The sequence below is a fragment of the Macaca mulatta genome, chromosome 10 (assembly GCF_049350105.2).
Source record: "Macaca mulatta isolate MMU2019108-1 chromosome 10, T2T-MMU8v2.0, whole genome shotgun sequence".
Classification (NCBI taxonomy): Eukaryota; Metazoa; Chordata; class Mammalia; order Primates; family Cercopithecidae; genus Macaca; species Macaca mulatta.
Window position 1 is genome coordinate 98,158,258 of NC_133415.1, and position 27,429 is coordinate 98,185,686.

Sequence of the window (27,429 nt, forward strand, 5' to 3'; positions counted from 1 at the left end):
GCAGCAGAGTGAAACTCCGTCTCAAAAAAAAAAAAAAAAAAAAAAATTAATATACCGGCCATGCCATGGAACAATTCTATTAACATCTCTGAGTGTGGAGCTCAGGCATCTGTATTGTTTGAAACCCTCTCATGTGAATCTAGTGAGCAACCAGGGTTAAGAATCATGGCCCTAGTCAGTATTTCCTCCTCATTTTACAGATGGGGTAACAGGCTCCAAGAGAGGAGGCGAAGGTCACAGCAGATGGCAAAGCCTACAATTGATTCGAATCCTGCACTCCTACCGCTAAATCTGGGGCTCTGAGTTTCTCTTAATTCTCATTCTACCACGCTGCTGTGTGTAGGTGACATGTGTGTTGCAGAGGGTGAGGATGGGGCATGTAGTGAGGATAAGGCCCAAATCTCCCAATTTACCAGCTCTCATGCTGCCTGGTGTTCCACCATTATTAACAAGTTAGTTCCTCAGTTTAAGTACTGACCTTGGGGTTTCTCTCTTTCTTTCTTTCTTTTTTTTTTTTTTTTTTAACTTTTATTAAGTTATAACCACAACATAGGTAAAATTATCTGATAGCTTCCCCCTGGGTAGGGCAGAGACCTGTGAAGATGGCAAGGGAAAGAGGAAGTGGTTTTAAGGGAAGTGAAACCCATAATACATCTATAAGGTTGTGGCCAGGCATGGTGGCTCACGCTTGTAATCCTAGCACTTTGGGAGGCCGAGTCGGGCAGATCACTTCAGATCACTTGAGATCAGGAGTTCCAGACCAGCCTGGCCAACATGGTGAAACCCCGTCTCTACTAAAAATACAAAAATAGGCTGGGCGCGGTGGCTCACACGTGTAATCCCAGCTACTCGGGAGACTGGGACAGAAGAACCGCTTGAACCCAGGAGGCGAAGGTTGCGGTGAGCTGAGATCACACCACTGCCTTCCAGCTTGGGTGACAACAAGACTCTGTCTCAAAAAATAAAAATACAAAAATTAGCCAGATATGGTGGCGTGCACCTGTAGTCTCAGCTACTTGGGTGGCTGAGGCACAAGTATCGCTTGCACCTGGGAGGCACAGGTTGCAGTGAGCCGAGATTGTGCCACTGCACTCCAGTCTGGGCAAACACAGCAAGACTGTCTAAAGAAAGAAAAACAAACAAACAAAGCCATCTCTAAGGTCTTCCACAGACCAGCTCAAAACGGCCCCCTAGACAGGCTTGGCTCTGTTCCAGACCCTAAGGGACAAAGGCAGGCAGGGTAGCAGTGGCACAATAATGCATTTAGAGGGCAAAGTGATAAACCCCCACTACAGCTGGCTGCTTGCCACCAGATGGGCACTTTCACCTTTGCTATCTAATGTAACCTAATCACAAACCTTGTGGCATTCCATCATATTTACAGGTCCTCAAGGAGAGAGAATTACACAGGTTGTATATATCACAGGGCAGAAATCTTGCAGGCCATCTTAGAATTCTGTCTACTCCCCAAACAACATAGCAAATCATACGTAGGGGAGATGTGTTTCGCTTGTAGGCCTTTCCACACCCCATGCAGGCATTGTCCCATGGTTTTCTGCCTCCAAAGACTGGCAAGCTCATGAATAAAAAGTGGGCCCATGCCTGGTTTCTGTAATTTAGTGGTTATCACATTCGCCTCACACGCGAAAGGTCGCCGGTTTGAGACTGGGCCAAAACACGAGATTTCCCCCCTAAATTTAGTGAGTTTAATTGAGATTGGAAACAAACAGAAAACTAGTTAAACCTGTGCCTACATTTTAGCCAGGCGTGGTGGCTCACGCCTGTAATCCCAACACTTTGGGAGGCTGAGGCAGGCAGATCTCATGAGATCAGGAGTTTGAGACCAGACTGGACAACATGGTGAAACTCTGTCTCTACTAAAAACACAAAAATTAGCTGGACATCATGGCACGTGCTTGTAATCTCAGCTACTTGGGAGACTGACGCAGGAGAATCACTTGAACCTGGGAGGCAGAGGGAGCAGTGACCTGAGATCACACCACTGCACTCCAGCCTGGGCGATAGAGTGAGACTCCACCTCAAAAAATAAAAATAAAAAACAAAAAGTGGACCAATAGTGTCCAAAATCCATTTTGCATCCACTGCCCAATTCTCAGAAATAATATTATATATTTTCAGAAATAATCAGAGTTGGCTGTCCAGACAAAGCCCTATTCAAGGTTGACCACTGATAGGGCTATATCAGCCAGCATTTAAGATGGCTTCCAATGAGTCTTGTATCCAGGTGCTCCTGCCCCTGGGTAGTCTCTCACAATGAATAAGGCTGACCTGTGTGACACATGCAATATTATGGAAGAGATAGTGGGTGACTTCCAAGCTAGGTCATAGCTACACAGATCACTGTAGCTTCCACTTGGCGGTTCTCTTGGATCACTTGCTCTGAGAGAAACCAGCTGCCACATCACAGGGACTGGCAATCAGCCCTATGTGGGTCCACGCAATGAGGAACTGAGGCCTCCTGCCAAAAGCCAGCACCAAGTTGTCAGAAATGTAACTGAGCCATCTTGGAAGTGGATCCTCCAGCCCAGTCAAGCTTTCAGATGACAGCAAGACCTGGCCGACATTGACTGCAACCTCACAAGATGGAGCCAGAATCACCCAACTAATGCTCCTGAATTCTGACTCAGAGAAACAATGCGAGATAATATTTATGTCGTTATAAGCCCCTAAGATTGGGGGTAATTTTAAATATCGATGGATAATATGGGGGTCTTCTTAAACTAACGCTTTACCCAAAAAGATGGCACTGATGATGAAAACACCATATACTGAGCACGTACTGGGTGCTGAGCTCTGACTTACCTCCCGATAGGCTGTTGGAGCACAAGGTAACGGCTGGTAAAAGCTGAAACCCAAACCCAGAGGTCCTGACTCACAGTCTCACACCATCCAAAGCAGCCCTAACAGGAATTTCTGCAACTGGAAATGTTCTGTGTTTGCACCACCTGATACAGTAGCCACTAGCCACATGTGGCTATTGATCACTTAAAACAAGGCTAGTGCAACTAAGAAGCAGAATTTTTATCGTTACAATTGCAATTAATTTAAATTTACAATATACCACAGTGCCCAGTGGCTACCATAGTGGACAGCACAGATCTAACAGATGTGAGGGCCTTCTACAAGACACAAGTTACAAGAACAGAGACCCACTCAACCTCATGGGACTCAGAAAAACAGTGCAGCAAAGTCTCAGGAGAGATTTAAGCGGACACGAGATTTGAGACCAGACTCACTGGTTCATAGGGGGTTTGTGGGAGCATGAACAGCCCCCAGTGAAGGAGCCTTGAGAGATATGAACCCCTTGATAGGCAGTGCGGTTGTGAGCACTCTAGAGCCCGACTGCCGTGGTTCAAATCCCACCTCTACAGCTGGTAAGCTGTGTAGCTTTGAGCAAGGTATTTAACCTCTGAGATGTAGTTTCCCCATCTGTCAAATGGAGTTACCAATAGCAGCTACTCTGGAGCTCTGACAATTAAATGGGCTCTGGTATAAAGCCCTGAGAATGGGTTCATGGCCACATGGTGTGTATGCGAGGGTTTGCTCCAACTACCACCAATTCCTCTTTGCGTCCTTTCCCCAACCCCAGTAAAGTACTGGGCAACATGGTGCCAAAGGAAGACCACCAATGTCCAAGGACCTGAAATTAAGGTTCGACTCTCCAGACACACTAGGGGCAGGTTGGGTTGCCCTCTTGGTAACAAGGATCCTCCCCACCTCACAGGGTTGTTATGGTGGTCAAGAGAGATGGCCAATGCTATTTCCAGAGGCTGCCAGCCTGCCTGGCTGCAGCAGCGACCTGAGTGAAGCAGGCAGAGATGTTGGTGTGGAAAGCCCACATCTAGATGAGTGCCTGCCACTCAGAAGCTCTCTCTTGTTGCCCTGCAGGCCGACAGTCGCCAATTTTTAAATTTCTTTTTCCCAAGAAAAGTGAGAAATCTGGATTTTTATGAGAAACCTCCTGATTTCTATGGATGGCAACTGATGCAAAGATTTTTGTGTTTGCTATTTAAACACAGTGCCACCTAAACAAAACCTTGAAGTAGGGGTGATATGCTGCATAGGCCATCAGGGTGCATGTTCTGACGTCTTCCCTCCTCTCTAGGCCCCTTCCTGCCTTCTTACAGCTCTGCTCCCACCCTCTGCCCACCCCCGGCATGTCTGGCACCCCATGGGGATTTGGTCAGGGGAGTTTCTTCATGCTCCACTGAGATCAAGGGGATACACAGCCCAAAAAGGATGACTTGTTATGACTAAAATGACAGAGGCAGGAAGTTTAGAAAGTACCAGGTTTTATTATCTTTTTATCAAAAAAAATCAGTAACAGACAACAGTGTGAGAGGTGCCTATAGAGGACGTGCTCACTCCAACACAGCCCGAGGAGAAGGGCACTGGGGGCAGAAGAGGACCCAGCCAGCTGGGACCCTGGGTTGCAGTGGTGACGGGAGCTAATGGCCACTGGTGCAGCAAGGGAGGGTGGTTCCCCTCACCCCAGCCACTGGGGTCAGGAGGAGACATGACTGACCTGCCTGGGCTAAGCCACCAGGCCTCCCCTCTCAGGAGAGGGAGGATCCCAGACAACAGGCCCCAGCTGGGGCCTCATCAGCCCTTCCCCATTCCCCCTCCGCCTACCCAGGGAGACAAGGGTCGTCCCAGCACAGCTGAGGCTGTGACTCGTTAAGCCAGTTCAGTTCTCTAGAACAGTGCTGTCCAATAGATGGACATGCTCTCTGCTGTCAATACAGTAGCCATGAGCCACATATAGTGACGCCTCTAGAAACGTGGTTAGTGCAACTGAGGAAGGAATTTTTAATCTTATGTGATTTTAATTGGCTTAACTTTAAACAGCCGCATGTGGTTACTGTATTGGATAGCACAGCCCTAGAGCCTGAAGAAAGCAAACCAAAGAACACCAGCTGGGTCCCAAACAGAAGGCAGAAAAGGCAGAACCGTTCACCTCAACTATTCCAGCCCCATCAGAAGGCACCAGGAACAGGGCAAGAGAAAAAGGCAAAAACCCACCCAGCCTCATGAAAATTCACTCGCTCAACCACCCAGCCACATCAAACTGGAAATACCACACTCTTTCCTGAAAAAATAGATTTATCTATTTTTCTAGAACCAAGGAAGAATAATAATATATTATAAGAACACAGACACAAATATCCCACCATCCCCTTCATTATATTTTGGGATCTGCTAAAAAAAAAAAAAAAAAAACTACATTTCGGTACAAGCTATTTTATAAGAGGAAGCAGCTTCAGAAAGGGCCAAGGCCATGAGGAGCAGGGTTTAAAGTATTAAAAAAAAAAAAAAAACTGGGGAAGAGGTTTAATGAAAGAGAACAAAGAGAGAAGAGGGGAAGGGAGGCCCTATCTAAAGCTATAAATAGTAAAAAAAAAAAAAAAAAAAAAATTAATAAAAATCATCTCTCCAGCTCTTCTATCATTTTCAAGAAACAAACAAAAACAAAAACCATTAAATAGACACATAGCAGGTGCCGTGGAAATGTGCAAGAGAATGAAGACACCTCGGCACCTCCACGCTCTTGCCCAGGCAGAGAGATACACTCTGCACAAAGGAATGAACAGTAAAAAAAAAAAACGAACAAACACTAAAAATAGATTTACAAATATTCTGTAAATCCACTTCAGCATAAACTCTCAGCTCTTTTCCCCATCCTCCCCCCCAAATAAAAAAGATTGATTTCCAAAAGTCACTTGAAAGAGCCTAGAATGGCTCAAGGTATATACCACAGAGACTCCCGTAGTGTGATCACGAGTACCCATTTACAGAAACATCTCAAGGCGCGGGTGGTTCCAGTTCCTTCCCCCAGTTCCTGGCAGAGAGACCGGCTGTGAAAGGAAGGGAGGAAGGCCACTGCAGGAGGACCTCCAGCCAGGACTCCACACAACACCCGTTAGCCCCCTGGCTTCAGAGGGGCTCTGGATGAGGCATGGTCAGTATGGGCTTGAGGCCAGACCTAGATTCTTAACTGGAAGTTTGAGAAGTGATCCAATCCCAGGCTTGCCTTCAGAAAGGCCAGAAAGTTGAACCCATTTTTCTGCCAGGGAAACTGAGGCCCAAAGATCAAGAAGAACCTGGCAGAACAGTAGAAGACAATGTCTCTTCTGAACACTTCAAAGGTAATCAGAGCTGGAGATACTGACAAGTCAGTATTAGGTTGACCTCACCCTACTCTAATGTCCACCCTTCAAAATCCCCCGGCTTCCCTCCCTGCTAAAGTCCAAGCCAGTGCCCACAAGCAAGCTTCACGCGTAGAACTCATTGGTGGGGGCTTTCTTGTAGATGGGTTTCTTGCCCAGGTCATAGCTGCCTTCATCCTTCTTCTTCATACGGTACATGAGCAGGAGGATCAGGAAGACGGCAAAGAGGATGCCTACGACGCCACCCACAATCAGAGCTGGAGAGGAGGAGAGAGAAGAGGTGCGGGTGAGAGCTCCTCATCGGGACCTAGGGACCCTCTTTCCCCCACCGTCAGTTCTCTTACAACCAGACGTCCTCACCGTCACCACTGCCTGTGCCAGGCAAGCTGACGCCTTATTGAAGTTGACCTCATGACCCCAGTTATAAGAAGGGGCTTGTTGGCATTTTAAGTCACTGAAGACCACAGGGCTAGTGCCAAGGCCACTACTTTTTTGTTTTGTTTTGTTTCTGAGATGAAGTCTCACTCTGTTGCCCAAGCTGGAGTGCAGTGGCGTGATCTCGGCTCACTGCAACCTCTACCTCCCGGGTTCAAGCAATTCTCCTGCCTCAGACTCCCGAGTAGCTGGGACTACAGGCACATGTCACCGTGCCTGGCTAATTTTTGTATTTTTAGTAGAGATGGGGTTTCACTATGTTGGCCAGGCTGGTCTTGAACTCCTGACCTCGCCCACCTTGGCCTCCCAAAGTGCTGGGATTACAGGCGTGAGCCATCGTACTCGGCCAAGGCCACTACTTTAACCCACATCTGCCTGAATCTAAAGCCCAGGCTCTTTCCAAACACCAAGCAGACTGCCCTGCAACAGCCTAGCACTAACTGAGCTAGGAACAGGAGAAAATGGTAGGCTATGGCTATCCCTATAGACATATTTATCCTGCAGTCCTTAGCACAGGGCACTCTCTAGCTTTCCCTGTGTGCATATTTACCTATATAGCCTACCCTTCATGGACAAGTATGTGCATTCAAAGTGCACACATGCAGAACATACTAATTCCAAGCTCTTATGTTACAATTACATACAGAACTCAGTAGCTAAAGCCTGGTTTTCACTCCTACCTCTCCTACTTCCTGGCTATGTGATTTGGGGCAAGTTTCCTTCATCTCCCTATTGTAAAATGGGAATAGCCATACCTTTCTCATACATTTGTCCTAAGGATTAAATAAATTAATCCACTCAAAGTGCTTAGAACAGTGCCTAGTGCATAGCATATTCTCAAGATTCATTAACTGAAAAGGTTTGAGGTTTGTATCTGTGTCCCGAACCCCCGGAATCAGGTGTGCACAACAGGAGGTACTTAATAAATGACACGTTCAGGCTCTGAGAGGAGAACCTGCCTAGTGTCAGGCAAAGATGGGCGTCTAACGGTGAGTGGGTCTGGCCTGTCCACTCTGCCAGGTGGCCTGAATGACTCTTTCCTGTTTGCTAGGGGCGGGGATGCCTCACAGAATCCCTTCTGTGGCAGATTGAGTCCCCTAATTCGGTCTTACTCGGGCTAAGAAGATTAATTTTCCATCCCTGCACACACTACAAATCTATGTACACAATGGGGACAGAGTGGCACAGAGGAGTCAAGCAAGGTTCTTTCTTAGGTAAAATCCTATGAAAAAGCAACAATAAAGTACCCCCAGGAGGTGCCAGAGAAAGCACATGGAATATCAGGCATCAACCCCATTCTTGTCTCTATCATCTTTCCCTCTGATGGCCCCAGTTGCTCCATGAGGCCCTAGGTCTGCACTGGGACGACCCACAGGGTCAAGTTTCAAGCAGAGGCTCAGAAGCTGACTGTGGTCCTTGGTCCAAATGCCAGGTCTACCGCTTCCCAGCTTTGTGACTTCGCGTAAGTTCTTTAGACTCAGTTTTGTATTGTAGGGACTCAATGAGAGGCACAGGAATCGCACAGTATACAGCAAGCATTTAATAAAGCTCCTGGGTGCTGATTAAAGCTTCTGGAATGGGGGATTCCACCATACCAGCTAACAATGTCACTTTTCACATAAGGCTCTTAGGCTTGTATAATTCTCAAATGGAAGATCAAATAGATAACCTGGCTTCAGTTCTTTTCTTACTATGTGGCCCAAAGCCTGGGCCTCAGTCTCCCCATGTGTAAGAAGCAGGTGCTTGTATTAACCAGTGGTTTTCAAATTTTTCTTTGGGAGCAATAGCACCTTTAGTTAATTAGAGCAAAACCTTATGCAAACCCAAAGCCTTATGCAAATCTTTTTACTTCTGAAACAAAAGCAAAAAGAACTTTGGCTCCGATACCAGGAAGCCGGGGTCAGGGCTGAGGTGGGCCCAGTCACCTGGGGCTGTGCTCCCAGGAACCCTCTTTACAAGAGGCAGGTGAGACCTTTTATCTGTCCTGGATGAATCCAGGCTCTGTCCCTATAGCTCAAGCCTCTTCGGAGCTGCTCGCCCTGCTGATTCCCAGGAGACAGGAGCTACCCAGCATGGGCCCAGGGTGCCCACTTGCCGGGCCAGTTCATCCAGACAGGCCCTCAGCCATGACCTTGAGGAGTTCCCTCCATCCCTCTTGTCAACACCCTGGGACAAAACATTCCTCATGATGCACATTCCAGTAAAGAACTCTCAACTGAGGCCAAATCAGAACAGTCCTTTACAGTGTGCAAAGTTCTTTCATATTTTATTTTTCATGGACTCATTGTATCAACCCCAGGAGGTATCACTGTACCCATTTTACAGATAAGGAAACTGAGGCTGATCAAGTTCGAAAGCTTCTCAGCCAAGGTCACAAGGCTGCCAAGTGATACAGTAGCGGGAGGGGGAGCTAACCCAATTCGAAGGAGCCTCCAGACTTATAAGGGAAATTAACTTTTAATGATTAACTCCCAGATGCCAAACCTATACAGTGAAAGTCCTTTGAAAAATAAATGAGAAGGACTTAAGGCAAGAGAATGACTCAATGCCTATTTTCCAGAAGCCTTTGATAGGCACTTTTTCCTCGCCCTCCACCAGGCTGCACAGTCAGAGCCACCCCATAAGGGAGGTGTAGTCTTTCAATGTTCTAGAGGAACGTGAATGGGCAAAAGGAAGGGGCACCAAGGAGCCTCATGGGCTGGAGGCATCCCTGCCTGCAGGTGTTCTCCCCCACTGAGCCCCTTTCCACCTTCAGGGCATCTTATAAACAGCATGGGGCCTTACCTGCCAGGACCTCCGTTCTCTCAAAGATATTGCTGCCCTGCATAGTGCTGGACATGGACACCTTGTTAGACACATCCTCACTTGTTTCAATGGGTGAGATCCTCTTGGGAATAACCTCATTCTCCTCCAGTTTCTTGGTTTCAGTGGGGACTTGGCTCCCAGACCCTGCCTTCCCAGGGATATGGTTATCTAGAGGCACCTGGATGGGCAGAAAGGAGAAGAGACACTCAGCATATTTTGGAAGACTCAGGGCAAAGGGGACAGGGACATTCAGCCAGGCAGAGAATCTGGTTCTGCCATATTCAGCTGAACCATGTGGTCCTGGAGCAGGAATTGGCAACAACCTCTCCACAATTATGCTGCTAAAATGCTTATCCCCAATTTTTCTAGTATATCTGTCTTAAATGAAAAATGAATGCGACCAAGGGAACAGGGGAGCAGGTGCTCTCCTGCACTGCTGGCCACTGGTTATTCCAGACCAACCACCCTGGAAGCAGTTTGGCAAAACCTTAGACATCATTTGCGCTTTAAAGTAGCAGTTTTGCCCTGGAAACTCTATCTTACGGAGCTCTTCAGAGACTGCGTGTTAAAGATGCTTGCTGTAGCTCCTCTGCCTATGAAGTAGCCATTCTTTTATTCCTTTACTTTCTTAATAAACTTGCTTTCACTTTACTCTATGGACTCACCCTGAATTCTACCTTGTGCGAGATCCAAGAACCCTCTCCCTTGGGGTCTGGATCAGGAACCTTTCTGGTAACATCTTTCTGGAGAACCACAGAAGGGACGAGACGGACGAGACCCCGGAACAAAAAGGAAATGAACTGCAGCACTGATTGAAGGACTTTGGGTATCACCTTTTGTCAGAACTAAAAGTTATGAATGGCCCTCACCATACTGGCGCTTTCTGACTGAGCTCCTCCCTACAAGAGGCCCTAATAGTTAAGCAGGAATATCATCACCCTATTCAGCATGAAGAAGTTACAGAAGATGGATCTTTGTCCCGCTGCAACCTTTAGGATTAAGGGTTCTCTTATAAAAGGGAGGGGGAAAATGTCAGGTGTTTGAATCAGAGTGCCTACATCTTGAATAAGGGCTGGGTAAAATAAGGCTGAGACCTGCTGGGCCACATTCCCAGTAAGTTAAGCATTCTAAGTAACAGTATGAGATAGGAGGTCTGCACAAGATACAGGTCATAAAGACCTTTGTGATAAAACAGGTTGCAATAAAGAAGCCAGCTAAAACCCACCAAAACCAGGATGGCAATGAAACTGACCTCTGGTTGGCCTCACTGCTCATTATATGCTAATTATACTATATTAGCATGCTAAGAGATGCTCCCATCAATGCCATGACAATTTACAAATGTCCTGGCAAATCAGGAAGTTACTCTATATGGTCTAAAAAGGGGAGGACCCCCTAGTTCTGGGAATTGCCCACCCCTTTCTTGGAAAACTCATAAATAATCTTCCCCTTGCTTAGCATATAATCAAAAAATAACCATAAAAATGGGCAACCAGCAGCCAATGCCACTGCTCTACCTACGGAGTAGCCGTTCTTTTATTCCTTTACTTTCTTAATAAACTTGTTATCGCTCTGTAAAAATAAAAAAGATGTTTGCTGCAGTGTTATCATTTTAAAATGTTAAGAAATTATAAACCATTTTTCCATCAATAAAAGGAATCAGGTAAACTATTATGCAGCCTATAAAAATGACAAGAGCATTAAATTATGCAGGCAAATACTCATGACCAGTCTAAGTGAAAAACACAGTTCACAGAATTATATATGTATACTTTTTTTTTTTTTTTTGAATGGGAGTCTCACTCTGTCGCCCAGGCTGGGGTGCAATGGCTCTGCTCACTGCAACCTCTGCCTCCCAGGTTCAAGCGATTCTCCTACCTCAGCCTCCCAATCAAGTAGCCGGGACTATAGGTGCCCGCCACCAGGCCTGGCTAATTTTTTGTGTTTTTAGTAGAGATAGGGTTTCACCATGTTGGCCAGGCTGGTCTCGAACTCCTGACCTCAGGTGATCTGCCTGCCTTGGCCTCCCAAAGTGCTGGGATTACAGGCATTAGCCACTGCGCCTGGCCTGTATATATAATTTTATATCAATGCTAGGAAATAGCTATAAATGTAGAGAAAAGGAGTTGGTGTTGATGGTGACTATCCCTGCAGGGAGGATGGCCTACCAGCAACCTGCAAAATGAGGCTGGGACCAGATTTTTTTGTTTGTTTAACAGTCTGGCTCTGTCACCCAGACTGGAGTGCACTGGCACAATCTTGGCTCACTGCAACCTCTGCCTCCTGGACTTAAGCCATTCTCCCACCTCAGCCTCTCAAGTAGCTGGGACTACAGGCACAATGCCACCACACCTGACTAATTTTTTTATTTTTCGTAGAGACAGGTTTCATCATGTTGCCCAGGCTGGTCTCAAACTCCTGACCTCAAGCCTCCCAAAGTGCTGGGATTGCAGGCCTGAGCCACCACGCCCAGCCCAGGGCCAGATTTTTAAAAAGCCTTCCCGCATAGTGGGGTAAGACCCCTCACTTATTCTGCCTATGGGGGCTGTATTTTCTGCCTCTCCTAATAGGTCTGCTGTAGAGGAGAAAAGTGGAAGAGGCAGAAGCATGTAGCTACTTACCAAGGGATGGATAACTTCAGGGCTGATCGTGGAGTCTTCCAAGTCATCTGTAAGGTCAGAATAGCTGTGTGAGTGTGAGGCCCATTACCCCAGGAAAATGACCCCTTCAGCCAGGGTTGGTGGTAGCTCCACCTTACAACCAGCCTCCAAATGCTCAATGTCCAGCAAGCAAGCTTCCCCACCCCTACCTCAGTCATCTCATCTGTAAAATGGGGCTCCTCAGACCCACCCCCTGGCTCTTTCACAGGAATGTGTGAGCTGGCCGCTGGGCAGAGGCTTCATTTGCTCTAAACCCTTGCTCTGCAAAGTGTGGATCCAAAAACCAATAGCAACACCTGAGAGTTGGTTAGAAATGTAGAATTTCAAGGCCAGGCACGGTGGCTCACACCTGTAATCCCAGCATTTTGGGCGGCCAGGGCGGGCAGATCACTTGAGGTCAGGAGTTCGAGACCAGCCTGGCCAACATAGTGAAACCCTATCTCTGATAAAAATACAAAACTTATCCGGGCGTGATGGCAGGCGCCTGTAATCCCAGCTACTCGGGAGGCTGAGGCAGGAGAATCGCTTGAACCTGGTTGGCAGAGGTTGCAGTGAGCCAAGATCGTGCCACTGCACTCCAGCCTGGGTGACAGAACAAGACTTTGTCTCAAAAAAAAAAAAAAAAAAAAATGTAGAATTTCAGGGCTGACTGAATCAAAATCTACTTTTTTTTTTTTTTTCTTTTGAGACAGAGTCTCTCTCTCTGTCGCCTGGGCTGGAGTGCAGTGGTGCCATCTCGGCTCACTGTAACCTCCACCTCCTGGGTTCAAGGGATTCTCCTGCCTCAGCCTCCGAAGTAGCGGGAACTACAGGGGTGTGCCACGATGCCCAGCTGATTTTTGTATTTTTAGTAGAGACGAGGTTTCACCATGTTGGTTGGCCAGGATGGTCTCGATCTCTTGACCTCATGATCCACCCGCCTTGGCCTCCCAAAGCGCTTGGATTACAGGTGTAAGCCACCATGCCCGGCCAAAATCTACATTTTAACAAGATCCCCAGTGAATTAACTATTGAGAAAGAAAACTCTAACTGCAATATTAAAACATTTACTGGATGACTATGTGAGATGATGGATATATTAATTAACTCCACTGTAGTAACGTTTTTACTATCTATATGTATCCCATAACATCATGTTGTATGCCTTAAATGCACATAATAAAATTTATGTTTTTATTTTTATTTTTTTTCAAGATGGAGTCTTGCTCTGTCACCAGGCTGGAGTGCAAGCAGTGCGATCTCAGCTCACTGCAACCTCTGCCTCGCAGGTTCAAGCAATTCTCCTGTCTCAGCCTCCCAAGTAGCCAGCATTAGAGGCACCCGACACCACACCTGGATAATTTTTGTATTTTTAGTAGAAACGGGGTTTCACCATGTTGGCCAGGTGGGTCTCAAACACCTGACCTCGTGGATCTGCCTGCCTTGGCCTCCCAAAGTGCTGGGATTACAGGCATGAGCCACCACACCTGATCATAAAATTTATATTTTTAAAAAACCAAACACACATGTACTGAGTGCTTGGTGGGTGCCAAAAGCTTTGTCAGTTCAGTCCCCACAACACTGATGTACTTACTATCTTTATTATTCCCATTTTACAGATTAGAAAACTGAGGCTCAGTTCACACAGGGTGGAGGCTTGAACTCAGGACCATGTGACTCCAGAGCTAAAACTTGCGATCATTAACACCTCTCTGCACATAGGAGGGACATTTATCAGCTGTCTGGCCTGGAGGCCTTGGGCCCTTCACCCACCCCACCCCCACTGAAGCAGGGACTTGTTCTTGGTTTCCCAACTACATCTCTGCCCACTCATGCCCCCTCCCACCCCATCCCCACTTCTAAACTGCTACTTTTCTTTCTTTCTTTTTTTTTTTTTTTTGAGACAAAGGTCTCACTCTGTCACCCAGGCTGGAGTACAGTAGCATGATCTTGGTTCACTGCAGTCCCAACCTCCTAGGCTCAAGGGGATCCTCCCGCCTCAGCCTCCCAAGTAACTGGGACTCCTACAGGTGCATGCCACCACGTCTGGCCAATTTTTGTGTTTTTGTAGAGACAAGTTCTCACCATGTGGCACAGGCTGGAACTTTTCCTTTCAGAGAAAGGAAAACATTCTATGGGTCCTCTTTCGCCACCCCAACCCTGTCCTGCCACCCAGCCTACCCTCACCCCACCCCCACCATGCCCTGCAGCAAAGAGAAGAGCCCATGAGGACAGGTTCAGGATGGAGCTCAGAAAACCCGGAGCTACCAATGACTTCAAAGCAGCACACAGCTTGTCCCCAGGGGCTCTCAGGGATGGAAAAGGTTAATCCATTACTTTTGTCTCCCCTTTTTTTGAGAAGGAGGAAGGGCATTCTAGGAAAAGTCCCACAAAAATCCAAGTCTCAAGGCATGGGCACCCTCCTGGTTGCTTAGGCCACCACTCCCTCCAGCTTTGTGCCTACGCCTGCCCACCACACCTTCCGTACCCAGATCTCCAGAGCCAGACAGCTCAAAGTCATCAGATTCCTGCCCGGGTCCCACTACATCCTCATCATCTGGTAGGGCTCCGGAGAAGTATCGGCCTTCTAGGAGGTCCTGGGGGTCGATGACCTCAGTCTCTCGGATCTAAGATAAAGAAAGGAGACACATCAGCCAACATCCCCAGTGCTCCATGACAGCCGATGCCCGAAAGCTAGTGAAGTGGGCATTCAAAAACTAAAAAGAGACCAGGCCAGGGCCTGGAGACCTGCGTCCTGGATCCCACTCTACCTCTAACTCGCCATGTGTCCTTAAGCAAGTCTCTTTCCCATTCTGGGCAAATAAAAATAGTACATGAGGCTGGGTACTGTGGCTCACACCTGTAATCCCAACACTTTGGGAGGCTGAGGCAGGTGGATCACCTGAGGTCAGGAGTTCAAGACCAGCCTGGCCAACACGGTGAAACCCCATCTCTACTACAAATACAAAAATTAGCTGGGCGTGGTGGCTTGCACCTGTAGTCCCAGCTACTTGGGAGGCCGAGACAGGAGAATTGCTTGAACCCGGGAGGTGGAGGTTGCAGTGAGCCAGGATCGCGCCGCTGCACTCTAGCCTGAGCTATAGAGTGAGACCCCCGTCTCAAAAAAAAATAAAAATAGTAAATGAGGTAATAATCAAAGTATTAATATGGCTAGGTATCATTTACCAAGCACTTGCTGTGTGCCGGGCCCTGTTTTAATAACTCTGGAGGCATGTTATTCACTTATTTTTACAGCCGAGAGAGTCATTTTCTTTTGGTGACACAGCTGGCGGATGGAAGAGCAAGGATTGCACACACAGGGCTGCCTGACTTCAGAGCCAGGAGTCTCCATGCACAGGGCCCTGAGATGCTACACTCCAGGGCTCTGTGATGCAGGGGCAGCTGATTCACACAGGACAGGGAGTGGGCTGCTGGTTCTGGTCTTGCCCAGTCCAGGACACTTTTCCCAGCTGAGTCAGTCTGGGCCGGGACAGACAGGGCTGCCTCACGCACACCCTAAGACAGCCTCAGGTCAGGGCGCTGCCCAGACCTGATGACTCAGGAGTGCACTCCTGGATTCAGTCTTGCCTTCCAAACATCTCCCACAGATCGGCTCTGCTGGCAGCACCATGCAGACACCAAGAGGCACAATCCTCACCTTCACAGACCATCCACTCCAGTACCCATAAACGTCACTCAGCCACTACCCCATGGAGACACAGCTGATCATGACAGAGTCTCAGGTCCGCTCCCACCAAACAGCTTGCCAAAGGAAAGTGTCAAAGGTCCCGGGCAGCCCTACAGTACATCAGGTACCCTGCTCCCATCCTGCAGCTCCACGGAGTGGGAACAAAGCACCCTCAAGAGCACAGGAAGCATTTGGATGCCCATCACCCTTCCTCCAGCTTCTGGGCTCAGGCTTCTGTTTGCCCAGAGAACAGCTGCTCTGAGCAAAGTTCATTATTCTATTAATTAATTCAAACATTAAAGTGCCTAGTATTTGCCAGGAGAGCTGGGGTTTTTCATTAAGTTCAATACACCATGCCCCTCCCGCTGCAAGACATTGCCATCTCCAGACCCCGTAACTGCGGGAGCTGGGAGTCTGCTTAGAATCACAGAATTCCAGGACCCAAGGAGCTCCTGTCCTCCTGTTCCACACAACTTGAATCTGAGCCTGGAACAGGGCAAGGACTTGCCCAAGGTCACACAGAGTGTTCGCTACATAACTCAGGATAGAAAGAGGTCAGGTCTCTGTTTCGGACATCCCAGCCTGTCCTTCACTCAGCTGAGACTGCCATTGACAAAGGAGGGGGTGTGAGAAGGAGCATCTGTCCCTGAGATAAGGCTACTGTCATTGCAGGAGAGGCCCAGGAAAGCTGCCTCGGAGCCACTCCTGTACTCTCCCCCTGGGCTTCCGGGGAGAGGCAGGTGGAGCCTGACCCTCATGCCCCTCTTCCACCCCCACAGTGGGAGGATGCTGGATTCTCGGAAGGGAGCGGGGTCAGGCTGCAAGAAAGGCAGTGGCCAGGAATCACTCTCTCCCCAGGGAGTGGGGAGAATCTCTGCTGAATGCTTGGCACCCGTGGGGGTGGAAAGCCAGAGAGGTTAAGTCCTGGTCAGAGATGACTTCATGACTCAGGAATCAGGAGCTGCTGGGCTGCTGGTGCTGGAATTCAAGCCCCCGCACATAGCCCGTGCCTGTGGCTTTGGTTTGGCAGAGCAGGAGGAAGGCTCCCCGTGGCTGCCCAAGTGCCTATACCTAAGGGCAGGGTCCCTGGGCTCCTACTTCCATCTCCTGCGGCAAATCCCCCAAGAACCCAAGTGACAGGCCTTCAACAAGCACACAGCCTCTCTAGGTCCTTTGAATAGTCCCTTTTTGCAGAGATGGAAACAAGGGCTCAGAAAAGTAAAGTCACTTGTCCAAGGCCACACGAGCAGGAAGTAGCCACACTGGACCAGAACCAAGGCATCACTCACCTGGATCTTTAACCACAAACACATAAACACACGCATGAACACATATGCACACGGGGCCACCAGCCTGCCCCAGGCTCCAAGGGAGCCCTGTTAAGTCGGTGGGGTGGGGGAGGGTCAAATCTAGTCGGGAGAAAGAAAGAATGGTACACTTTGGCCACTTGTTGACCAGGTGAAAGTCCTCAATAGGGGCTGTAGTTCCATCAGGAGATTTGTCTCAGGCTGAGAGACCTTTTCCCACTCCTCATTGCCCCTGGGAGCCACGGAATGTTGTTTATGCATCCAGCCTCTCTTCAGTATGTGAAAGTGCTAAGAGATATTTCAAAACAACCCATGGGATTAGCATGCCCATTGGCTGTTAGGAATTACCTCCGTTTTACATTAAAGAAATGAAGGCTATGAGCGAAAGTGGGGTGTGAAGATCTTGCAGCCAAGTCAGCAGCAAAACCAAGGCTGAAACCAAGATTTATTTCCAGTTCAGCCTTCTTTGTGGGCACCTGTTCATCCTTAACCTTTCATTTTTATATTCAGTTTTCAAAAAAGAAACTAGTCTAGTCTAAAGTCACCCCGGGGCTCCGTGGCATGGCCGGGATTCGATACTATTCCAAAGTTCTGGAAAGATGGAGTCTTCAAAGGCTGCATTTAGATGAGCCCAGGATTTCCCTCCTACAGCAAGTCAAGGGGCTGGGAAGAAACTTCTTTCAGCTCCCAGTGGTGATGGGAGGACAGAGGGAATTAAATCTCTCCTTCAGCTCTGGAAGTCCCCTCTCTGCCCTGTTTTGGTCCCTTCTCCACCCATGACCTCTGACAAGAAGGAAGGAAACTCCCAAGTGGGTAAGAGCCATTTAGGACTAGGCCAGCAAGACGGGACCAAGCCCTGTGGGATTGTGGGCAATCGCTCTTTTTTCTGTAAAGGTTGGGAAGTCACCAGCGGCCCTCCTCTCCTCCGCCCTCTTTTCAGATAAAGCCCATTCAGTCTGGGATGGCTTTGAAGAACCAGGCCACCCAGCAGCCAGACCCAGCCCTGACCAGAGATGGACCCCGCCCTGCTCCTGGCTAAGAATGTGGTCTGTTCTCCTCAGCTCACCCCACCTTTGCCCAGGCATGTGTGTTCATGTGTGTACATGCAAAGGCACCCTCTGGGCCCTCAAGTCTCCTTGTATCTTTGTCCCTTTCATGAACACACAACAGAAATTACCAACTAAATAAGACAGTGGTGGCTAGGCACAGTGGCTTAATCCCAACATTTTGGGAGGCCAAGGTGGGAGGATCACTTGAGCCCAGGAGTTTGAGATCAGCCTGGGCAACATGGTGAAACCCCATCTCTACAAAAATTAGCCAAATGTGGTTGTGCATGCCTGTGGTCCCAGCTACTCGGGAGGCTGAGGTGGGAGGATCACTTGAGACCAGGAGGTCAAGGCTGCAGTGAGCTATGATTGCACCACTGCACTCCAGCCTGGGTGACAGAGGAAGACCCTGTCTCCAAAAAATAAAAAATAGGGCAGTGGGCCTGGGTCCCACAGACCCTGCCGGCCCTGTGGCTGGTGGGGATCTGGGATCAGTGCCTGGGGTTTAGAGATCCTAGATTCTTCCCCAGACTGTTGGGGAGAAAGAAGGGAGGGCAAGTGCTCTTTTGTTCTATAGAAACTAACACCTGCCAACAGAAGGTATCTGATTTTATAACCTAGCAAACAGACAAGACGACAAGGGACTTTGCCAAGGTCATCCAAGCAGCTGGCAGCAGAGATGGACTTAGAACCCAGGTCTCCTGGTTCCCAGATTGGAATTACCTTCTCTCCCCTTCGAGGGTCTTGGCTGCCCCTAAGCGTCTCAGCAAATCCACAGGCAGCAGCTGTCATTACAGTTATACTCCCCATCTAGTCTTTTGGCTATAGGCATGAAGCTACGAAAAGATCCTATCCCAACCCTATCCCCAAATCCTATGGCTTCTGTCACTCCAGGAAAAGCATGAGTGACTAAAAGGAGTATCCACTACATGCCAAGCACCATGTTGGGTACTTCATTTATACGAGTTCATTTAATTGGCAAAATAGCTTTGCAAGGTGCTCTACCCATTTTGCAGACGGGAAAACTAAGGTTCAGCTGAGTCACTTATCCAATGTCATGCAACTAGAAAGCAATAGAGCTGGGATTCAAATCCAGATCTTTCTCAAGACCACATCCTAACCACAACTAGACTTCTCACTGCCACCCACTCTTCACTTCTCTCCAGCCTAACCCGCCAGTCCACAACACACTGCCTGGGCCAGGGCTCCAGGGCACCCCTGCTCCTGCCCAGGAGTAAACAAAGATGAAAGTGATATTGCTTAAACAAAGGAACAGAAACTTGGCTGGGGCACCAGGGAGGAGTTCAGGGTCTGGGCTTGAATAACTGTGAACTAATGAGAGCCTCCCCGCACCTGGCTCCTCCCCAGGGGAGGCAGGGTTGGGGACACACCTGACCCTTCTTTCAGGAGGCAAGACCAGAAGGGTAATAATTGGGTAAGCCAAATTTAGTGGGGAGAGGGGATGGCAAGTACCTGGGGCTCCAACACCTGGACCCACCAGAATGATTTCTGGCAGGCGACCCCCAGCAGTGTACACTAGTAGTAACTGTTCTTCCCCACCCCACCCACTTCTTTAAGGGCCAGACATTCCCCAGAATGGCTAAAACCTGGGGCCCACAACTGTGACTCTACCACCCGGAGTGGTCGTGCATCAAGGCAGATTCACAAGTGTGAGTTCTGCCACTTCCTAACTATATGAGCTTGGGAGTTTATTTCATCTCTGAAATCCTTGGTTTCTTCTTTTGTGACTAGGGCTGGTAGCACCTTGCAGGGTGATGAGGAGTAAGTGGAATGCATTTGTGTGTGCAAGGGACCCAGCACGTGGCCTGGTACACAGCAGGTGATCAATGAATAGTGGCTGTGATTAACCCCCACCTGCCTTCCTCCTGGCCAGTGGGATTAGTGCTCAAAGGATCAGAGGCCTGGGAAAACTTGCAGAGGCAGTTCTATCGCTGGAAGGAAGTTTGCCTGGGGACAGGGAGATGGTGCTTTGCAAACTGTAAAGGAATATAACCTATAATGGGTTATCATTTTGCTTCTGAGCCCAGAGACTTTTCAACAACCAGTCAGGTCCCTTCAGACTGTGGGAAAAAAAAGATGCAGATAGTCAGAGACCTGCCCAAGGTCACACAGCTTTGACCACCTGTCCTAAGCAGATAGAGGTAAAGACCATTTTTATTTTCCCCGAAGGTACAAATGACAGTGATCAGAAACACCTGAAATTCTACTTGGGGACCTGGGTCCCCAGGGACAAAAAAAAAGTATTTAGAAGGTAAAAAGAAACTACACACCAATCCATGGTCTGGTGCTCTGGTGCCTGCCTGAATGGTTAAACCAGGTCTGGGGTGGGGGTGGAGTGAGGGTTCAAATGTCGCCTTCAAGGTCGGGTTACTCTGAACACAATCACTCAGGAGACCATCAGGCCTGGCACTGCCAGCAACCAGCTTTTCACCAAGCCCCAAGACAGTCCATTCCCATAGCAAGAACTCCAGGATCCTAGGGTACCAGCTAGAAATGGGGGAAGGGTTCAGGAGCCTCTGGACGTTTCCCTGCCAGGAGCTGATCCAGCACCTTTGTTATCAACTCTCTGGATGATCGTGGACAATTCCCTTCTCTGAGCCTCAGTTTCCCAATCTGTAAAAGGTCTCAAAGAGACAAGCCTCCCTCTGTCCCAGCCCGGTAACCAAGCTGGGCATTGCTCCGATTACTGGTGGAGACAGCCAGGAGGGGGCTGGCTCCCTCAGGGCCTCGGAGACAGAGGTGCATTGAAGCTGGAGCTTGTAATCTAGGCAGCAGATCCGAAATCCCTGCTGGATCCGAGGGCTAGGGAGGCTCTTGGGATGTAAACAAACCTCCTGTGTTCTCAGAGCAGAGAACCCACGCTGCAGCCTTGTCTCAGTTGATTAGATCAGCCCTGGGTCTGGCTTCCTGCCTCTTCCCAGCCTCCCTCACCACCCCGCAGAGAAGCCATCCTCCAGACCAGGTCAGTCTGTCCCACAGACGGCTCCGGCAGGGCTTCCCCAAGGCGAGGAGTATCCCCACTCTGGGTAGCCGGGCCAGCCATGTGCCACAGCTGCCCCCACGCCCAGAGGCTGGAGTGACACCGCCAGTTCCCGCAGGCCGGCCACTGACTGCTGGGCTTCACCAAGTCACTGTTTCCACACATACCAGCCTCTCCCTGCCTCCCCTTTCCATTACCCCAGGTGTCACCTGACCAGCAGCCTCTTCTACTGTGCCAGAGAAAACTGGAGCAGCCGAGCTCCCTGGCCTGGAGGACGGGGGAGGGGTGAGACGCAGCCTGAAGGGGTGGGAGCCGCTGAATAGGAAGGTCTGGGCTGATGGTGGGGGTTGGGGGAAACGGGAGGCATGAACAAGGCTGGGAAGTGGGGGAGGGAGGAAGGATGACTGTAGAAAGGTCAAAGCCAGAAAGAACTGCTGAGATCAGAGTGACCTTTTAGGGAGTACTGAAGCCCCCTGAAAAGGATAAAAAGGTCTAAACCTCAATAACTGTAACTCTTAGTTTACATTTTCAACACATGCACAGACACCACCTCCCCAAAGCTAAACTCTGGCCAGGTTAAGAACCCTTGTCTAGGTGCTAGTAAAGCCAGAACTTTACAAGTTTGCCAAACACCGATTATGACCTTTGAGTGCCACAGGTGTTTTATAGAGGACACTGGGGTTCACATCAACAAAGTGACGTATTAACTGTGTGTGTCCCCGGGTGAGCAGCAGAGCTAGGACAGCGACTGGAGTTTTCTGTACCGTTTTTCAGTCACCCAGCCTTCAGCAGACAGGACCAGAGAGGCCCCAGTGAGGTTCAAGAATGCGCCTAAAGGTCACCACTGAGTTAATGACAAACCAGCCCAAGAAGTCAGGCTTGTTCTTCTAAGGTTAAATGAGACCCCAACTGTTGACATACGTGTTCTCTCTCCTCCCTCCCTAGGGCACCATGCAGTGAAAATATACGAGAAACTGGCTTTTCAGAACACTGTACCTTTTCTGTCCACCAACACCTCACCCCCCAAAGTGCTATTTGCAATTACTCAGCCTCCTTAAGAGTAGAAACTCTGCCCCTCCAGCACAGGAGGGTGACCCCAAGTCCTGGGCCGTGTCCAGAGTGGTCCGTTACCCTTGGCAAACCCCCTGCCCCCTCTCCCTCCAGGCTGCAAACTGTTCAGCACGAGGCTCCAGCAAATCCCAGCAGGAGAGGTGGGGCTGCCCAGAACTGGTTCTTGTTTAAACATAAACCCATTCAATAATTAGCAAACAGCCCACTTCTAAGATAAACAAATAGAAGATTCGGACTCCAACAGCCCCACCCTGGACTTCTCCCTTCCCACCTCCCAGTGTGGGGGTAGATAAGGGGGATAAGGGGAATGGGAGAAAGCTTTCCAGGAGGAGATAGGACCCCCTGGCATGAAGGTGGCCTGGGCAAGGAAGGGAACTGTCACTAAGTAACACCTCCTCCCTACCAGGCATGGTACTAGGTGCCTTTATTTACAGGCCTGTCGTCTCCTTTAAGCTTCGCCACACTGGTATCATGATCTTCTTAACAGACTGGGAGGCTGGGGCTCAGAGGTTGAGTAGCAGGACTGAGTTCATGTAACTAGTAAGAGGTGGACTTAGCACGTCTGGAGTTAGGTCTGCCTAACACCAAGCCAATGTTTCAATGCCCTCTGGCCAGCCCCAGGAAGCAAAGAGGGGTCATCACAAATATCAGAAAATCCTGGGGTCAAACCAAACCTGAACAGTACCAGCTTTTGCTCCATGAAAAAATGCAGGCCAGTTGCAGCCTCAGTTTTGCCTTAAAGGGGAAAACAGTACTACCTGCTCTGCAGAGGTCTAAAGCCCCATTTTGAGGACTGGCTGCACAACGTACAATGTCAAAGTCCACACGCAGGCAATGTACAATGTCAAAGCCCACACGTGAAAGTGCCAGCCCTAGTACAAACATTTCCTGTATGTCCCCTCAAGGCCCTGGACACTGAAACAATGACTCCCAAAGGACGAGGTAAAACTCTGAGCGCATTCCAACACCCCCACCACAGAGCTGTCCTATTAGCCAAGAGTTTGAAAGGAAATGGGTGACTCAGGCAGGCTACGCTAGCATGCAGTGACTCACAGCGCTCGGTGCAGCCCCTTACCCCAATTTTAAGCAATCATTTGGAAATCATACCTGCCTGTCCAGTCCGGGAGGTTGAAGGACAGCTAGGAGCCAACTTCTCCCAACAGGGAGCTGGGGCTGGGAGCCCAGCCTGGCTTCCCCAGCTCCCCATTCAGGCAAGCTTAGCACTCAAAGTCCTTGGAAAAGCCCTCTGTTTCTAGGAGCTGGGGATGGCAGGAGCCGAATGTCCCCTCACCCCCACTTCTCTTCTGAGACTGGGATTTGTTTAGACTTTACCAACGAGACCAGGAAAGGGCCCCTCCCCTCATCAATGGGCTCTCCGGGCAGGAAGGACCTTAGAAGGCAATGGTCCAGCCTCCTTATTTTAGAGTTGGGGGCACTGAGACCCAGAAATAGGGCATGTTTGCTCAAGGTCACCCAGCAATGCAGAAGTAGGACCTAAGGTATCTACCTTCAAACCCAGCAAATTTCCTCATCTGGAATATTCTGAGGACACTCAAACCAGACACCTTGCCCTATCAGTCGGACCTGATTCTGACCTTAGCAAGCCACTGCATTCCTCTGAGCATCCATTTCCTGTAAAAATAGAGAAAATAGTACCTTGCAGTACGGGGAGATATTCCTACTAGAAATAAATAACATTAATGAACCATTTAGAATAAAGTTACATGCATGAATTTATTCATTCATACAAGCATTTCCTGAGTACTAACTAGGGGACAGGTATTTCACAAAAACAAATAGAGCAGAGTTCCTGCCCTGGGTGTGTGGGGGTGGAGGGGGAGGGGATTCAGAATTTGGTGGAGTATGTTCATTCCTTCTTAATTCCTTCAAGAGAGAGACCTCTTTTGAATAGTAGGTACTTAAGTTATTAATCAAATTCAGAGATGGAAAGGACTCGAGGCCACCCTGTTCAAATCTTTCATTTTATGATGGGGGATGTCAACCCAGAAGGGAAAGAAGCCTCCCCCCAACCTCATGGAACCCTCCAAATCATGGCCCAAATATTTTCCTGGGTGTTTGATAACTCCCTGGGCTCGAGAAGTCCCAAGAGCTCTCACTGTTCACTCAAGGGTCCTAGAAGTCCCTCGGCTTCCGGCCCACCCCCGCTCAAGAAGAGGACGCTGTAGAAGACCAGAAATGTCCTTAAACTATCAAGTACACTTGATAGGTGGGGGACACTTCCCCAGAACTGCCTGGGCCTGGGGCCAAGTCAGTAGGCTGTGCCCCTGGGTAGAAACACCTTTGGGTGGAGGGGACTCCCTAAAAAAGGCTGCCTTTAATTGGCCTGAGAGGGAGTGGCAGGAAGGCAGATCAGGGAATGCTCCCAGCTGGACAGGAAGAACTGGTTTAGTATAGCAAGCCCAGCCAAACAGAGGAGAGGACAGCTGGGTACTGAGCCTGGGTTCCCTTCCAAAACATGGGGGTGGTAAGGGGAATGATGGAACAGTGGGGGGAACACCACTCACAATGGGAGGACTACTAGTCAGAGATCCTGGGGTCCTGGATGCTCTCTGCTAACTCAAAGTAGTACCATTTTACCTGTCACATTTGGAAAGTGGGCATAATAGAATCCCCATGTGATAGGTCTTTTTTGTGAGGATAAAATGCACCAGATCTGTCATACAAAAAGTACTCTATCAATCCTAGCTGCTATTAGCAAAGTCCTTCTCCCTGGGCCTCCTCACTTTTCTCTACCTGCAAAAAGAAAAGGACATGCTGGATCATCTCTTCAGTCCAAGCCAACTGTGACTAGGTCTGATTTTTCCAACCACAACCTAGAAAAGAGGGAGGGGATAGGCCAAAGGGGAAGCCCTGTGCCCCAGTTACAGGCAGGAGGTCTGTGATATTAGCCAGGAAGGAGAGAGCTGAGGTCAGGATGAGACTTGATACCTTTCTCAGGAAGCAGCTGCCCAGGGCTGATGTCTCCTCCAGCTGATGGGTCACCCAGGCAGGACTGACACAGTCCCCTTCCCCCAAACCACATCCTTCAGAATGTCCCCAGGACACAGCTGTCTGCTCAGCACCCCGAAGCACCTGCAGACTCACAGCCCCAGGAGGAAGCTGGCATGTGATTGGGCACATGGTGACCTCAGCAACCTCCTGGGTCCTTTCCTCTTTTTCCCTGTACTGCCCAGGAGGTATCCCTTCGGATGCTTCCCCAGTTGCTTGACCCCAACACATCCTTCAGGGCCTAGTTCAGAGCACTGCGCCAGAGGCAGAAGGCTTGGGTCCTCAGCCACTAACCTTTCAGGCAAGGTAGCCCTTGGTTTAGGTTAAGTCATCACCTCACTGGCCTTGTTTCCTTCCCACCTCAGAATTCCTTTGCCTTCCAGCCTAAAATCTCAACCTTCAGTTACCAAGTATGGGACGCTTGGAGTAGCACAAAGCATAGAAGCTAAAGCAGTAACTTGAAAGCCTGGCTGCCTAAATTTCAATCTGACTCACCGTTTATTGTTTATTAACTGTGTGACCCTGGGCAAGTTATTTAACCTCTCTAGCCTCAGGACCAGTTTAAGAACAATACACAGTAGGATTGTTGTTGGAATTAAGCTCCTTGATATACCCATTAGAAAGTTATTAGAACAATGTCTGGCCCCCCCACAAAGGCGCTAAATGTTTGCAATCATCATGGCATGCCTGGAATTGTGCTGAAGTATTGCCTAGGGTCTCATTCATTCCTCAAGAAGAGCCTGCAGGCAGAATCAACCTTCCCCTAAGTAAATTCAGAGGAATAGGAGCCCCAAGGCTTTCAAAGAAATTAACATTAGTGGTTAAACTGCAAGGACTCACTCTCTCTGAAAACTGGAGCTAAAGGGCACAAAAGGGGCACAAAGCTCAGGCACTGGGGGACAGATTGCCTTCACCAGTAATTCCCATGCCCCCAGTTTCCCAGATGAGATTGACCCCCTCCTCCTCAGCTGGCTGTGGGGATGGATAGAGCTTCTGCTGGCCCAGGGACAGTTATGACAGAGACCAGTGGGCAGTGAGAATGTTTCTCTGGGCTGATCGAGGCCTTCTCTCCCCCAACCCTCTTCACCTCACTCAAGGTGGATGCTTCAATTTTCTTATCTGCAATTGAGAAAAAATGAACACACTTCTTGCAGAAAGCAGAAGCTCAACTCCTGGCTAAATGTTGAGTCTAAACCATTCCTCTCCTCTGTCCTTGAAAAGAGCAGAGTCCCCAACTTTCTAGAAACCCTAAAGCAGTAGCAGTCCCCTCTTGCCCCATTCCCTCAGATCCGTGGTGCAGTATTGGGAAGAGATTCAGAAGGGCAGGACTTTGCCCTAAGTCACAAGTCAATGACAGAGCTGGGGCCACAACTGAGGTCAGGGCTCAGTTCTCGCTGGTGTGTGAAAGAGGGCCTCGCACAACCCTAAACCCCTCCCCCTTCCGAGTACACGCAGCCCCCGGATACCCAGGCCATCTCGGATCCTAAAGCTGTCCGCTCTGGGCGCCTAGAAAGCGAGGAGGGGATTCAGCGCTCCAAGCCTGCCCCAGGGTCACCAGGGAAGGGACGAGGGTGTGGGAGTTGAAGAGTTGACACCGGCTTAGTCACTAACGAGCCCGCAGGACCAGGGGAGGCGGGAAGAGCAACAGGCGAGGGGCGCACGGCGCGTGAAGCCATCCCGGAGATGGCCCGTGACCCCGGAGCAAAGTGTCCAACAAAGTTTCCCGGGCCCCGGTGTCCGGTTGGGAGTGGCGTACCGCTCCCCGATCCCACGCTCCAAGGAACAAAGGAGGCACCGGCCTGAGGCCCCCCCGCCCCCTCGGGGACCTCCAAGCACCCACCGACTCGGCGACTCCGCCTACGAAGAGCAGCAGCAGCGCGAACAGACGGGCGGGGGCCATGGCACCGCGGACTGGAGAGGGCGCGCAGGCTGCAGCAAGTGGCCCCAGGCGGGCGCGCCACCCATCTTATAGGCGGCCTACCGGCCCCGCCCCGGCCCGCCCCCGCCCCGCCGCCTGCACCCCGCCCGGAATTCCCCAGTGGAAGCGAGGCCTGTGGGGCACTGCGCCCGCCCGCGGAGTTGGAAACCCCAAGGGACCTACCCTGCCAGCGCCCCCCCACGCCCCCGGCTCCTAGTCAACCCCTAGTCCTACCCTCCAGGAGCTACAACCTCCTTTATTTGACCCACTTCTAGGCAGGTCCCCAGAGATCACTGCGTCTAACCCCATTTTACAGTTGGGG

At 49.7% G+C, this 27,429-nt stretch overlaps 1 protein-coding gene and 1 long non-coding RNA gene across 2 annotated transcripts; one reads left to right on the forward strand and one right to left on the reverse strand.

The window, feature by feature from the left end:
- The first annotated feature begins 208 nt into the window (after window positions 1-208).
- Window positions 209-976, forward strand: LOC144332179 (uncharacterized). The gene is made up of 2 exons (XR_013399985.1): window positions 209-339; window positions 813-976. It is a non-coding gene; the product is annotated as an uncharacterized LOC144332179 (long non-coding RNA).
- A 4,431-nt stretch (window positions 977-5,407) lies between these two features.
- SDC4 (syndecan 4) lies at window positions 5,408-27,119 on the reverse strand. Its single transcript, NM_001257434.1, is given in 5 exon segments — window positions 5,408-6,445; window positions 9,408-9,606; window positions 12,050-12,096; window positions 14,556-14,694; window positions 27,030-27,119. Coding segments are annotated over 5 exon segments (597 nt in total). The 5' UTR covers window positions 27,090-27,119; the 3' UTR covers window positions 5,408-6,293.
- Window positions 27,120-27,429: the final 310 nt, after the last annotated feature.